The sequence below is a fragment of the Mustela erminea genome, chromosome 8 (genome assembly GCF_009829155.1).
Source record: "Mustela erminea isolate mMusErm1 chromosome 8, mMusErm1.Pri, whole genome shotgun sequence".
Lineage (NCBI taxonomy): Eukaryota > Metazoa > Chordata > Mammalia > Carnivora > Mustelidae > Mustela > Mustela erminea.
Genome location: NC_045621.1, coordinates 31,867,224 through 31,881,210, shown reverse-complemented (window position 1 = coordinate 31,881,210; position 13,987 = coordinate 31,867,224). Strand labels below are relative to the sequence as shown.

Below are 13,987 nucleotides of genomic sequence, written 5' to 3'. Positions count from 1 at the left end.
ACAATGTTCTCTTATTATCCTTTTAATATCGAGTATCTGTAGTGATACCACCTTTTTCACTTGTCTTTTTTTTCCTTTGATCAGGGGAGGGTGGCTAGAGGTTTATCAATAAACTGATCTTTTCAAAGAACCAGGTTTTGGCTTTATTGGCTCTTTTCCCCTCTCCATTTATTAAGCACTGTTCTGTGTAGGGCTAATTGCTAATACTGAGGCAAGACCCTTCTGCCTACTTGATCCATTCCCACAAGAAGTAGTGAGGTTTTCAGTCTATAAGAACACTGTTCCTCCGATGAGTCTATTTCTTCACCGATGAGTCTATTTCTTCACATGCATGCACTGATCAGGACTCAACCAAACACTTGGAGTGGGGTAGGGGAACCTCTGCAGATCTCCAGAATTCTCATAGCTCTGTCCACTTCAGTATCATTTCCAGTGAACCCCCGCTGTCTTGGGTCTCCTTAGACTCTCAGGTTTCTCAACTCAGGGAATCTGCTGATCTTCACTCTTGTCCCTCTTTCCTAACATGCAATGTGGAAACCCCTCCAAGCAGTAAGCTGAGTCAGTTGTGGGGCTCACTTCATTTATTTCCTTCCTGTCAGAGATTGCTACCCTTTATTGCCTGATGTCCAGCACCACCCATGAAACTGTTTGCTGTATTTTGCCCCTTTGTGGTAGTTTTGGGCAAGAGTGTAAATCTAGTCTCTTACTCCATCTCGGCTAGAAGTAGCCAATGAATTTTTTTTTTTTTTTTTTTTTTTTTTTTTTTTTAAAGATTTTATTTACTTCAGTTATTTTAGTTTGCATCTTAGAATCCATTTGGTTTCTTTTTGCAAGTTTCTTTTTGTGCTGTTACTTCCTCATCTGTTCATTATGTGCGTATTTTCCCCATAATTTTTGGATATTTTTTGTGGTAAGAACTTTAAAATTTGTGTGGTGATTTAAAAATCTGGGTCATTTTAGCATTGGATTGTATGGACTGGTTTTGTCTAGAGAAGAAATCCCATTTCCCTGTTTTCATGTCCGCTGCTTTAAAAAAAAAAAAAAAAAAGCTATTTAAGCAATCTCTACATCCATTGTGGGGCTTGACCTTAGGACTCTAAGACCAAAAGTTGTATACTCTCCTGACTGAGCCAGCGAGGTGCCCCTCATGTCCATCGCATTTTTGATTGCACATAGAATGTTATGTAATGGATAAGGCTCTTGATTTTCTAAGGACTGGTTTTTGTCTTACAGGCAGAGACTCTTGGATACTTAGCTAGACTCAAACTTGAAACACTTGGCTAGGCAAGGTCTCTGAAGTTGGCAACAGCAGAGTGTGTTCAGTTCTTTCAGCTTTGTCCTGCTTTTTCACAGCAAGACTTTAAAATTTTTGCCAATACAATAGCTACAGTTTTGATTTCTGACTTGTTTTTAGTTTGCATATTTTCATATGTCTGGGCTATCAGTCTTTTTCTGTATGTAAATTACAAGTCTCTTCTCAGTCTGTCTTGACTTTTGGGGTCTTTGGCTATGTAAAGTTTCCAGTTAGATAGTCCCATTTATCACTCTTCCTATGACTTTTCTATTTTGTGTCAAGGAGTATCCTCCAGTTTTACACATTGTTGTCCTGTATTTTCTTTAAATAGTTTTTGTGACTTCTTCTGGGTGTATATGTACATTTGTGTCTTGTTTTTTCAAAATGCATAGCTCTTTGATTCCTCTAGAATTTATTTTTGTAATTGGTTTGAAATTGGAATTTAGTGATCTTTTGTGGGAGTACTCTTTTAGGATTAATAACTATCTTTATTAATATTAACTATTAGGATTAATAACTATCTTTAGTTATTTAGTTATTTAGTTAGTTTATTATAACTAAAATAACTATTTTAGTTTTTTTTTTTCTTAATTTTTTTATTTATTTGACAGAGATCACAAGTAGGCAGAGAGGCAGGCAGAGAGAGAGGGGAAAGCAGGCTCCCTGCTGAGCAGAGAGCCCGATGCGGGGCTCGATCCCAAGACCCTGAGACCATGACCCGAGCCGAAGGCAGAGGCTTTTACCCACTGAGCCACCCAGGCGCCCCTATTTTAGTTATGTAGTTATTTAGTTATTCAGTTATTTAGGGACCATAACTATCTTAAAAAAAACAAAACATGGACCTTCTTACTTGTGGTTTCATCAGTTGTTAATTTAGCTACACTTAACTGTATATTTCAACCTCTGGTATTTCTGGAGTTACCTTCTGTAAGTGTGTAAATCATTGAGTGACACTTCTTTCATGCTCGTTAACAGTTTTTTTGAGTTAATCATATTTATTAAAGTTCTTGTTACCAGTCTTGAAGGATAACTAAAAATTATTTCTTACAAATTTTGAAAACTATTTCATAATTCATGTAATATGGACTTCAATAAAATCCTTGATTACTGATGTATTTTATCTGTATATAAACATATGCATTTAAGCATAAATACTCAAATATATTTGTACATACATCTAAAACTAATTCTAAGAAATCTTAAGAATGCCATAAATTCTGGCCAAGTTTCTTTTTGAATTATCTTTTAGAAAGCTTAGGGCAAAATTTATGATCCTGTATGCTAAGACTATAGGCCTTTAGATTCTTGGTATTAACACTGTTCCTGGCTCTGTTTTATATCCCTACTCTTTCTTTCTCTCCTAATCTTAACTTGCTGTAAGCTCCCCAAATTACCTTAAATTCTTTTGCACATAAACCGTAGAACAAATGAAATTAATAGCTTTTGAACTTCCCTTACACATTAAATTTTAACTGTAATTCAGTTATTTTTTTCTATGATTAAAGTAATACAGCTTTGTGACAGAAAACTTAGGAAAATATACAAAAACCAAAAAAAACAGAGCAATTTGGTAGTTTATTCTAATAAAACATTTGTTTACTTGAGGACCCTGAGAGGAAATGGGTTAAAAAAAGGGAATGTTCACTTGGAAAATGTCCTAGTTAACACAGTACTTGGGAAGGCATAGTGGCAAGGAATTTACTGTAGCTACTGAAATAATGTGTTTTGGCCGTGATCGTATAGTGGTTAGTACTCTGCGTTGTGAAATAATGTGTTTTGGACAGCTTTTAGAATTTCTCATTACTTTAAATTCTGTGAGAATGTGTTCCTTATACTCTTCTAAAGTTGCTTTATAGTAGCAGGCTATTTTAGGGAAGTGTCAAAAAAATCTTTTTTTTTTTTTGGTCTCTTTTTTTCTCTCTCCCTCAACATTTTAGGAAAAGAGCCTTGGTTGCTATTGGTACCCATGATTTGGACACTTTGTCAGGCCCTTTTACATACACTGCAAAGCGACCTTCAGATATCAAATTCAAGCCTCTGAATAAGACCAAGGAGTATACAGCCTGTGAACTGATGAACATATACAAGGTAGATTTTTTTTTTTCATATTATGCAAATAGCTCTCCTTAAATCAAGAAAATTTCTTCAAAGTCAGGTCTTGGAATTCGGGAGATGTAAAGGAGTACTTTTTAAAAATCATGTCTGTGCTCCAGTCAAGAGCTACTGATCCATTTGATGTAGAGTGGGGCCTGGACAAAGTTTCATTACTTCTTAAACCCCTTGGATGATTTTAATGTACAGCTGGAATTGAGAACCACTTAAGTAGAATATGTCACATTATAATATTCATATGTGGGTATAATTATAACACATGCACAGTATAAAGAATAAGATTTAAGAAGTTTTTTTGGTGGGAACTGGTATTAGAAGTGTCTGTCTTTTACTATTTAACATTTTAGATTACAGCAGTTAAAATGATTGCATAGTCACTTAATGGTGCTTAAATAATAAAAGTAGTGTGTATCATTCCGCAAAAAAAAAGTTTTTATCCTTGGCCTGATTTGCCAGTGTGTTCTTCCTGTTTCTGTAAACAGTTTTGTGATGGTTTGAGTTTTCCTTGAGACGAGTCAGACTTACCAGTGCAAATTTATTTTTATTCTTGGAAAATGACTTAGCTGTGTTCTCATCTCTCCCCAGTAGGAGATGAGGTATATAAGGATATTAAGATATTTAGGAAATCTTACAGATCTAGGACTTTTTGTAATATGGGGCTGTTTTATTGTTTTTCTAGCTTTTCCCCTTTTTTTGTACTAGATAGGTATATAAAGTAATTAGCTTTAGAAATAGAAAATCAATTTTTTTTTTCAGACTGACAACCACCTTAAACATTATTTACATATCATTGAAAATAAACCCCTGTACCCAGTTATCTATGATAGCAATGGTGTCATCCTTTCAATGCCTCCGATTATCAATGGTGAGTTATTTCTTAAACATCAGATTTTTTTTTTCTCTTATCCTTCAACATTTCTCTAAGAATTGAATTCTAGGCTTGGCTAATGGAGTAAAATAAATTTTAATCTGGAATTTCTGGTTTTTGTAGATTTTATTCTAGTAGTTCTTTTTATTAACAGTTTACTTGTGATTTTTATATAACTTTTAAATGTATAAATATTTATAAGTACATAGATATTTACTGGTGCCACTCTCTGGAGTCTGTTATATTCCTCCAAAGAGCATTGATATTTTTTGGTTTTAGCCCATGACTCAACTTGGTTAAACTCAAATTCTGCCTTGCCTGCTATTTTATAGTTAAAACTTTTAAACTGAATTTTACCTTCTTACCTCCTTTCTGAAGGCTCTTTTGAGGAGGCAACTTGCATGTATTTACAAAATTTAATAGTGTCATAGCCATAGATGTTGACCATCTGGAGGTGAGAAGGGGGTTTAGTTGATTCATCATGGGAAGAGTCTCTTCCTTCTTGAGGTTGAACTCGAGTTGTTAACAGGGGTTCAGAACCTGAGCTTCGGAGTAGCCAGACCCAGACCCAGAGTGTAGCCTTGCTGCGTAATAGACTGTGAATCAGGATTAGTGAGCTGAAGCTCTGAATCTTAGATCTGCCTCTAGCTCTATCATAGGGTTGTGGTGAAGAGGAGATGAGACTGTCTCTTGTTAGGCTGGGTGGAGCAACTCTGACACACTGAATGCAGTATTCTCCCACTTGTAGTGGGGGCTTAAAATACATGTTGTGTTATCACCTTATCTCTGAGATGTCCATTTATATGGTACTCTAAGTGAAAATGTAGTTTCTGTTTTGGAGAACTTTTTTAGTGTACCTATGTTTCTGAAACTGATTGTGTTATTTTGTGTTTACTGCAGGAAATCATTCTAAAATAACCACAAATACTAAAAATGTATTTATTGAATGCACAGGAACTGATTTCACTAAGGTAAATAAAACTCTAATTCCACTTTTGTACTGTCAGACAGGACATTTTAGTTGTGGGCCAAGACTAGATGGCTGAATTTTAAAGTGTTTTGTAGGTGGGAACATATTTCAGAAATTTAGAAAATTAGAAAGATACAGATATTCTATACTTTGGTTATGGTGTGTTCGTTTAATCAACAAATCTTTAACGGGCACTTCTGTCTTTCCAGTGCTGTGCATTTAATGAGTTTCATGTTTCTTGACTTGAAGGAGCTCATTCTAGTGGGAGAATTCGCCATATACCTAACTGTAAAACTGAGAATGGAATAAGTGTTTTATCCATTGTTTATCTTAGTTGGCTTAATTTAAATGCTGAGAAATTTGGTACCTTTGTGTTCTTGGTAATAAAAGTTTAAAAATGAAGCGGTTTATAAATAAGTGTTGTTTGGCAAATTGATAAAGGGTTTGTGTAACGGTGATACCTAGAATATGTAGAATACTGGTTCCCTCACATTTAGTAACTACCTCTATTGGATTGTATTGCTATGAGCTTTTTTTTTTTTTTTTAATGGCATAAGATTTCTTTATACATTTTAAGGCATAGGGTAATGTGGCAATTAAGCAAATTAGTCAGGTAAGCTTGAATGGCAGAAGAAGGTTGGCCTGTAGAAATAGGGCCATAAATGGCATTCAGTACATCTTACAGGATTGGACACCATTGTAAGGTATTTCATTTACAACTTTTTTTTAAGATTTTATTTATTTATTTGTCGGAGAGAGAGCGAGCGAGAGTGAGCACAGGCAGACAGAGTGGAAGACAGAGTCAGAGGGTGAAGCAGGCTCCCCGCGGAGCAAGGATCCCGATGCGGGACTCGATCCCAGGACGCCGGGATCATGACCCGAGCCGAAGGCAGCCGCTCAACCAACTGAGCCACCCAGGCGTCCCTCATTTACAACTTTTATGGGCCATACTTGCCTTTAGATATACTAGAATAATATAGCATATACTATTTACAAATTTTTAAAAAATTCATACCTTGACCTTAGATACCTTTCCTGAAGCTTATATTTAAACAGTGATGTATATATAAAAGCAAACCCTATATATATCCTGCTAAGGTTATTGTGTTTTTTCCCAAGAATATGTTTCCAATTAAAAACTTGAACAAATCTGTACAGTCCTTACAGTTTTGCTAGGCATTGCTCATATATTAAGACATTTAAATCTCATAATAACCAAATGGGATATAGAAATGTTTATAATCTCTACTTAACAGATGAAGATGCTAAAGTACAAAGATGTAAGTAACTTGCCCAACGTCAGATTATTAGTAAGTGCCTGAGCCAGGAGTCCCGCAACTGGCTGTAGAGATCTAGGAGATTGATAAGGTCTACTCCCATAGTCAGCTATTTGTCTCTCTTGAAACCAAGGGAGAGGGCCAGGGGAAGTAAATGATTTGTTTCAGTCATGGATTGTTAATTCTCAGGGAACCGAATAAATGCAGACCACCTGAAGATAAGGCTGGGCTACTTTAGCCCATAAATTTTTATTCCACTCCTTTTTTAGAATGTGTATATATGTTTCATTTTTAGATGTTTGAGGGCTAAATTTTCCATCTGAGTGAAGAGAGTGTATTTTTAGATTAAAATATTTGTGTCTCTTTTTTTTTTTTTGCAGGCAAAAATAGTTCTTGATGTTATTGTCACCATGTTCAGTGAATATTGTGAGAATCAATTTACGTAAGTTTGACAACTTTATTGAAGCCTGTTGTTCCGAAGGCAAAGCACTAGGGCCTTATAGTGAATATAAAGATGAAAAATGTGGCTCCTGTGACTAGAACTTATCCTCTCTTTGCCGGGGGTGGGGGAATGGGGCTTAGACCTATGCATAACTGTTTAAAATCAATAGGATTACTGTATTTTTTCCAAAGCTTATTTTTTTATTAAATTAATTAAAGATTTCACTAAAAGATTTCACTAAATGGTCCTTGCTGTGTACTGGCATCATAGTTTATTATAGAATGTTAATTATAATTCAAAATAGCAGTATTACTGCAGAGTGCAGGACTGAAATTGTGTGGCAGGGTCCGTTTTTTAAATTGATTTGCCTATTACTGGTTGCTTAGCTTTCATGGTGTAACACAGCACCCTGGTAGAGCCTGGAATGTGTATATCCATACTGTCAAGGAGTAATAGAGGATGCATGTTTTGTCACACTGAGAAGTAAACATGAGATGCGTGCTGTCTGAAGAGATGTGGGAGCCACAGGGAATGGAACAGAAGGGTGGGGTTGTGTTTAGGAGGATTAATCCAGGCAGCAGTGTTGGAACGTGCGTATATTGATTGTGTTGAGGTTACTGTTGTATAATAAGTGAGAGACTTGTTAACCATACACATTTCTAGAATTTATGGCCCTTTTTGTTTTTAATATTTCTGGCCTTTTTTTTTTTTTTTTTAAAGGGTTGAAGCTGCTGAGGTCGTTTTTCCTAATGGAAAATCCTATACCTTTCCAGTAAGTATTTAAGAAGTGGATTTGATGATAATACTAGTAATAATAATGGCTATAGAGTGCTCGTTGTATGTCTGTCCCTCCATCCACCCACATGCCAGGGATAATATGTGCATTACCTGGATTTAATCCTCATCGTAACCCTATGAAGGTGGGTGCTATTTGGCCTTTTCATAGATGGAGATAGAGACCTTGAGATGTTAAATAGCTTGCCTGTTACTTTTAGTGGTAGAGCTAGGTGATAGTCTGGCTTCAGCTCCAGTGTGCTCCATTATACCACTTTATTATATAGCCGTAATTCCTCTGACTTACTCTTTTTATTTTATTTTTTAAAACTTAAATTCAGTTAGTTAACACAGAGTATATTATTAGTTTCAGAGGTAGAGTTCAGTGATTAATCAGTCTTAAATAACACCCAGTTCTCATTACATCATGTGCCCTCCTTAAAGTCCATCACCTAGTTATCGCATGCCCCCACCCCCACCCCTCCAGCAACCCTCAGTTCGTTTCCTGTGGTTAAGAGTCTCCTGTGGTTTGTCTCCTTCTCTGATTTTTGTCTTGTTTTGTTTTTCCTTCCGTTCCCCTATGATCCTTTGTTTTGCTTCTTCAGTTCCATATGAGTGAGATGATAAGTGTCTTTCTCTGACTTACTGCGCTTAGCATAATACCCTCTAGTTCCATCCACGTTGTTGCAAATGGCAGGGTTTCATTTTTTGATGGCTGAGTAGTATTCCATTTTGTGTGTGTGTGTGTGCATGTGCACACGTGTGCGTGTGTGTGATCACATCTTTACCCATCTGTTGATGGACATCTGTGGACATCTCTTTCCATAGTTTGGCTATTGTGGACATTGCTGCTGTAAACACTGGGGTGCAGGTTCTGATTTATTCTCCTATTAATTTGTTTACTGGGTAATTTAGTCTTCCCCCTTTTTAGATTACTCAGCCCTCCCAACCTAATTAGTCTGTTCTCACTTGAATTAACAGTCACTGAAGAGCCATTACTGTAACTAATGATTCCAGATATATTAACAGGACTAAGTAGTAAGCAGAATTATTGTCAAGACGTGGAATCTTGGTTAAAAACCAACCAACAAACAAAAAAACCCAAGAAAAACAGCATTTTTTAATTGCTTAAACAATTAAGCATTTTTTTCTTCCCCTAAGATGATTTTATTAATATAAATTTTTTCTTCCCCCATGATTTTATTAATATAAAGATAGCTGTTCCAGCATATGACTGTGTTAATCATTTATTTGCAAATGAAGTTAGGTCATTTGTTTAGCTCTTTGGATTTTTTTCACTGTTCCTCTATTGCTTAAGAAGTGAATCATAGCCTGGAATAGTTTCTATTCTTTTTTTTTTTTTTTTTTTTAAGATTTTTTTATTTATTTGACAGACAGAGATCACAAGTAGGCAGAGAGGCAGGCAGAGAGAGAGGGGGAAGCAGGCTCCCTGCTGAGCAGAGAGCCCAATGTGGGGCTCGATCCCAGCACCCTGGGATCACGACCTGAGCCAAAGGCAGAGGCTTTAACCAACACTGAGCCACCCAGGCGCCCCCTATTTCTACTCTTTTAAATAGTATTTAAAGTAGATAAAACCTGCCAAGATCAAAACCTTTCCCTTCCTGAAAACATGAGCATTTAGTGTCATACTTTATTCTAGAATATTGATTATAATTCAAAACAAGTGTATAGCTGTAGAAAACTTAATTGAAATTATAGGCAGTCTCCGTTTGAAAAAAATTTGTAGTGGTTGTTAGTTTTTGTTACATAATAGACTAGATACCCCAAGACTTAGTGACTTAAAACAACACTGATTTGCTTATCATGATTCTGTGGGTCAGGTGGGTAGTTCTGGTTGAGTGGCTTGGCTAACCTTTCTTGGGCTTGCTTCTGTGTAATCAGCCAGTTGGTAAACTAGCATCTAGGTGACCTGGGATAGACAGCCTCACTCACAAGTCTGCTTACCCTTAGAGTTACCAGGTTAGGTGTCTGTCATCATCCAGCAGGCTAGCTTGGTCTTTGTTACATGGTGGTGGTTGCAGGATTCCCAACAGCACAAGAGCAAGTCCAGTGCTTAAGTATTTTTAAGCATGGTGTCCTGTTGGCCTCAGTCAGTCACTTTGCTAGATTCAAAGAAGGATGAAATAGACTCCCATTTCCCAGCTCGAGGACCTGAGGTACCTCATTTTAAGGCCTTGGGTGCAGCAGGGAAGGGAAGAAGGCGGTCATCTATACCACAGTAGTAGTTGGGATTAGCCAGAGATAGCTTTTTAGTCTATTTTAAAATGATGTCTGATTTGAGAAAAGTTTTTTTCTTTTTAATATGAAGAATTGTCAACTAACTATTAATAGAAGTGAAATATTTACTTTGGGGAGGAAAAAGTTTGGTTCACTTTTCTCATGTAGATAATTCCTTGAAATCGTTTGCATTATAAAGAGCTTTCATAAATTTGAAATGGTGGGATTTCTGAAAAGGAGTATTGTGTCAGTGTTGTTATTTGTTAATCTGTTTTCTTCTGAATGTGGATTAGAACAGCTCTTCTCAGGTTGTCTCCCAGAAGAGAATGATCCTCTGAGGAACTTATTCTTCCTCACATGAAATAGTTTATTTTTCTAAGTACTTTGATAGTTCTTTTCTAGTCTTCTGTTATTTCATATAGAAGAATGGACTTTGGAATAAGAGGACCAGATGAGAGAAGTGGAAGGTACTCAGAGAGGAATGGTTAATGGTGTGAGCTTCGAAATTAGGCTGCCTGAACTTGTTAACTCATTAATTTGTTCATTTGTTACTTTTTGCATTTACTCTTTAACTGCATATGGAGTGTTTATTATCTGACAAGCATTTTTGTAAGCACTAGGGCCCAGCAGTTTATCATTGCTGGGACTTGAGAATAGTTACTCATCTACTACAGTTCTCACTTCACTGATAAGGAATCTAATAGTATTTGTTATGAGGGTTAAGATTATCTTGAAAGTGTTTTTTTCACGGTTAACTGCTCAGTAAAGGTTTGTTTCTGTTGCAATCGTTAGCTTTTTTTTCACTAGCTAGTTTTGCACTTCCTGAACCCTAATGTGTAGTCACATGGCCTCAGGATCTTAATAACCTTTAGTTCCAGATTCAGTAAGTCCAGTGTCACTGCTGCCAGCTCTAGAGGCCCTGCCTAGAGCCTGCATTTCTAAGAGGTACTTGGGTGATGATGATACTTCTGCCTGAGAGTTGCATTTTGAATGGCAAGGCTCTGGTCTGTACTTACTTGAGTCCAGTCAGATTTTTTGATTTATAGCCTTTTTGCCAGTGGTAAATATACCTTTGAGAGTAATATAATGATAAGAAACATTCATAGATATGTTTGCAAAGGTGCTCAAAAGCCTGGGTTTTTTACATGTTTGTTCCTACCTAACATGGTAAAGCTATATACTGTTTGAAGGAGAGTACCAATATATGAGATGCTTCCAGTCCTGCCATCTCCTGGAGCAGATTGATGATAGCTAGGACGGCCTGGGGGCCTGGTGGTGTTCCCCCCACCTGGATAAATGACAAGAAAGGAATTTCTTCTTAATACTTGGGCTTAGTATAATGGTGATAGTTGATAGTACATGGAGATATTTGAATGCTGATATTTGAATTTTTCTTTCTTGGTCATAAATACCTGCTTGCTTGCGAGGAGACTGCAAATCCTAGGATTTATAAGCATCTTAGAAATGATGTAATGCACCAGGCTTTTACTGCAGAGAATGGTGATTGGCCATCTGAGAGAAAAGTGTTGGACATTTTCTATTCTGAGCAGTTCCAGTTGTCTAGCAAGTAGAATGTTCAGTTATGAGCCTGTTTTTTTTTTTTTTAAAGATTTTATTTATTTATTTGACAGACAGAGATCACAAGTAGGGAGAGAGGCAGGCAGAGAGAAGGAAGCAGGCTCCCTGCCGAGCAGAGAGCCCGATGTGGGGCTCGATCCCAGAACCCTGAGATCATGACCTGAGCCAAAGGCAGAGGCTTAACGCACGGAGCCACCCAGGCACCCCAGTTATGAGCCTGTTGTAGCAGATTTACTGCTCCGTAATGTTTTGAAACTTTACATTTATTTTCAGTGTCTCTCTTTAACAACTGTTTTTTGGGAGGGCAGTGAAACTGCCAGAACGAGAGGAGGTAAAGTTAGAGCCTAACGCTGTAGCTGACAGGGACTCACTTAAGCTTCTCAAACTTTTTCTCTTTAAAGGAACTGGCTTACCGAAAGGAGATAGTGAGAGCTGATCTAATTAACAAAAAAGTTGGAATCAGGTATGCTTTGAAAACATTTGTTTACTGTTGGAGAGAATTCAAGAATGAAGTACCCACAAGACTTTAATTTTTCCTGAAAGAATGCTTATGCTTAGAGAGGGTTTTGGTATCTTTTCAGAGTGAGTAAATGATAATAAATCGTCTGTTAGGCTGTCTGGTGTCTCATGGAATTCCGAAAGGAAGGTGATATTTCAGATAATAGAATATTTTAAAAACAAAATATGAGCGGATTTTAAGTAATCCAGTGACGTTTATGGAATGTACATTCCTATTTCAGAGAAACTCCAGAAAATATTGCCAAGCTTCTAACCAGGATGTATTTAAAGTCAGAAGTAATAGGTGATGGGAATCAGATTGAGATCGAAATCCCTCCGACCAGAGCTGACGTTATCCATGCATGTGATATTGTAGAAGATGCAGCTATTGCCTATGGATATAACAACATTCAGATGATGCTTCCAAAAACCTACACCATAGCTAATCAAGTAAGATTGTACCCTTAAATAAATACTCCTTGTTGTTAGAAACTGATTATTGAATGCCAGGAAGGCTTCGAGAAAAACAGCACATAGGAATTAAGTAGTATTTGGACATGCTGTGCTATGAGAAGCATTTGGGGGATACAAAACAGATGCCCAGTGGATTAGAGTAAGTTTAAAACCTGTGTTGACTAGTATTTGAAGAAAGACAGGTTTTGAGTTTGGAGCTCTTCTGACTCTTGAACGGGGAGATTCATTTTTCAGCCTGGCCTGTAGGCAGAAGTTCGTTGTGGGAGAGATGAAGTGGAGGGTTAGTGCATGTGTGTAGGAGTATTGGGGTAGTGAGGCAGTGCACGGGAGCGGGTGGCGAAGTGGTGGTACTAGCAGTATTAGTAAGGATGGAAGGGGGGTTTGCCCTTTAATGACCTGTTCTGTATAAACCTTTTCTAGTAGGAAATTTTACTGAAGTGGAGTAAAGTTAACTATCTTTTTTTTTTTTTTTTTCAGTTTCCTCTTAATAAGCTCACAGAACTCCTAAGACATGATATGGCAGCTGCTGGATTCACGGAAGCACTTACCTTTGCCCTGGTATGTTTCATGTGCGGTCTCTGCAGCTGATTGTTGACACTGAATCTCTGAAGTACTCTGATTCCTTACATGAATTTATAAAATCTAGACTGCTAAAATTTCCAAGTTCTAGAAGAATAACCTTTTTTTTACTTAAGATTGTATAGTCCAGTAAAAAGTTTTTTTTTCAGTCACAGAAAATCTTGAAGGACAAAAGTCTTAAATGACACATAACAGTGTATTTTTTACTTTTATGGAAGTGTTGAGGGTTGAATTTACAACAAATTTCATAATCAAATTGATTAAGTTGGAATGTTTAGTCTTAATTTGGTTGATCTATGCCCACTAGATGCCGCCCTAGTTAAGGATTTGCGGACTGTTCCACATTAAACTTTTTCTTTGAACGTGTTCACATCGTTTGCTTTGCGTTGGAAAGCTGACATAAAAGGCCTGAATTAGGAAATGAATTTTATTACAAAATTGAAGGAAATGCCCTTCCCCCACCAGACTGACCATTTGAAAAGAATAAAAAGTCTGTGCCGTTTATAGTTTCCTCTTGCCTTGCTGAGCATTTGTGTGGTGCCTACACTGTGTAGTTCTGGAGTCTTCAAGTAGGTGTCAGGTTAATGATGGAAGGTGAAAACCAAAACCACACAAAAACAAAATGACTTCATTTTCAACCCCCAGCTCAACTCCAGAAAGACAGGGAGAGGGTCATCGGAAAGGAGAGGAGCCTCTCTCCTGTTATTGAGCATTTGTCATTCACAGGATGCTAACCTCAGAAGGAACCTTACAGATTTTCTAGCTCAGCATTGTCCTTTTTTTTTTTGACTCAGGAGTCCTTTATTCCGCATTTACAGAGCATCTGTTGTATGCCAGGCACTGTAGGAGTGAAGAAGCCTGAAGTCAACAGGATAAGTACCTA

At 37.1% G+C, this 13,987-nt stretch overlaps 1 protein-coding gene across 2 annotated transcripts in view; it reads left to right on the top strand.

The window, feature by feature from the left end:
* The window catches only part of FARSB (phenylalanyl-tRNA synthetase subunit beta), a 71,729-nt gene that overhangs the window by 13,451 nt on the left and 44,291 nt on the right, over positions 1-13,987 (top strand). For both annotated transcript variants that reach the window (XM_032354951.1, XM_032354950.1), the window contains 8 exons: positions 3,232-3,382; positions 4,163-4,271; positions 5,175-5,245; positions 6,902-6,963; positions 7,684-7,735; positions 11,955-12,016; positions 12,294-12,501; positions 13,003-13,083. In XM_032354951.1, coding sequence (XP_032210842.1) covers positions 3,232-3,382; positions 4,163-4,271; positions 5,175-5,245; positions 6,902-6,963; positions 7,684-7,735; positions 11,955-12,016; positions 12,294-12,501; positions 13,003-13,083 — 796 coding nt within the window. The remainder of the gene's footprint in view (positions 1-3,231; positions 3,383-4,162; positions 4,272-5,174; positions 5,246-6,901; positions 6,964-7,683; positions 7,736-11,954; positions 12,017-12,293; positions 12,502-13,002; positions 13,084-13,987) is intronic.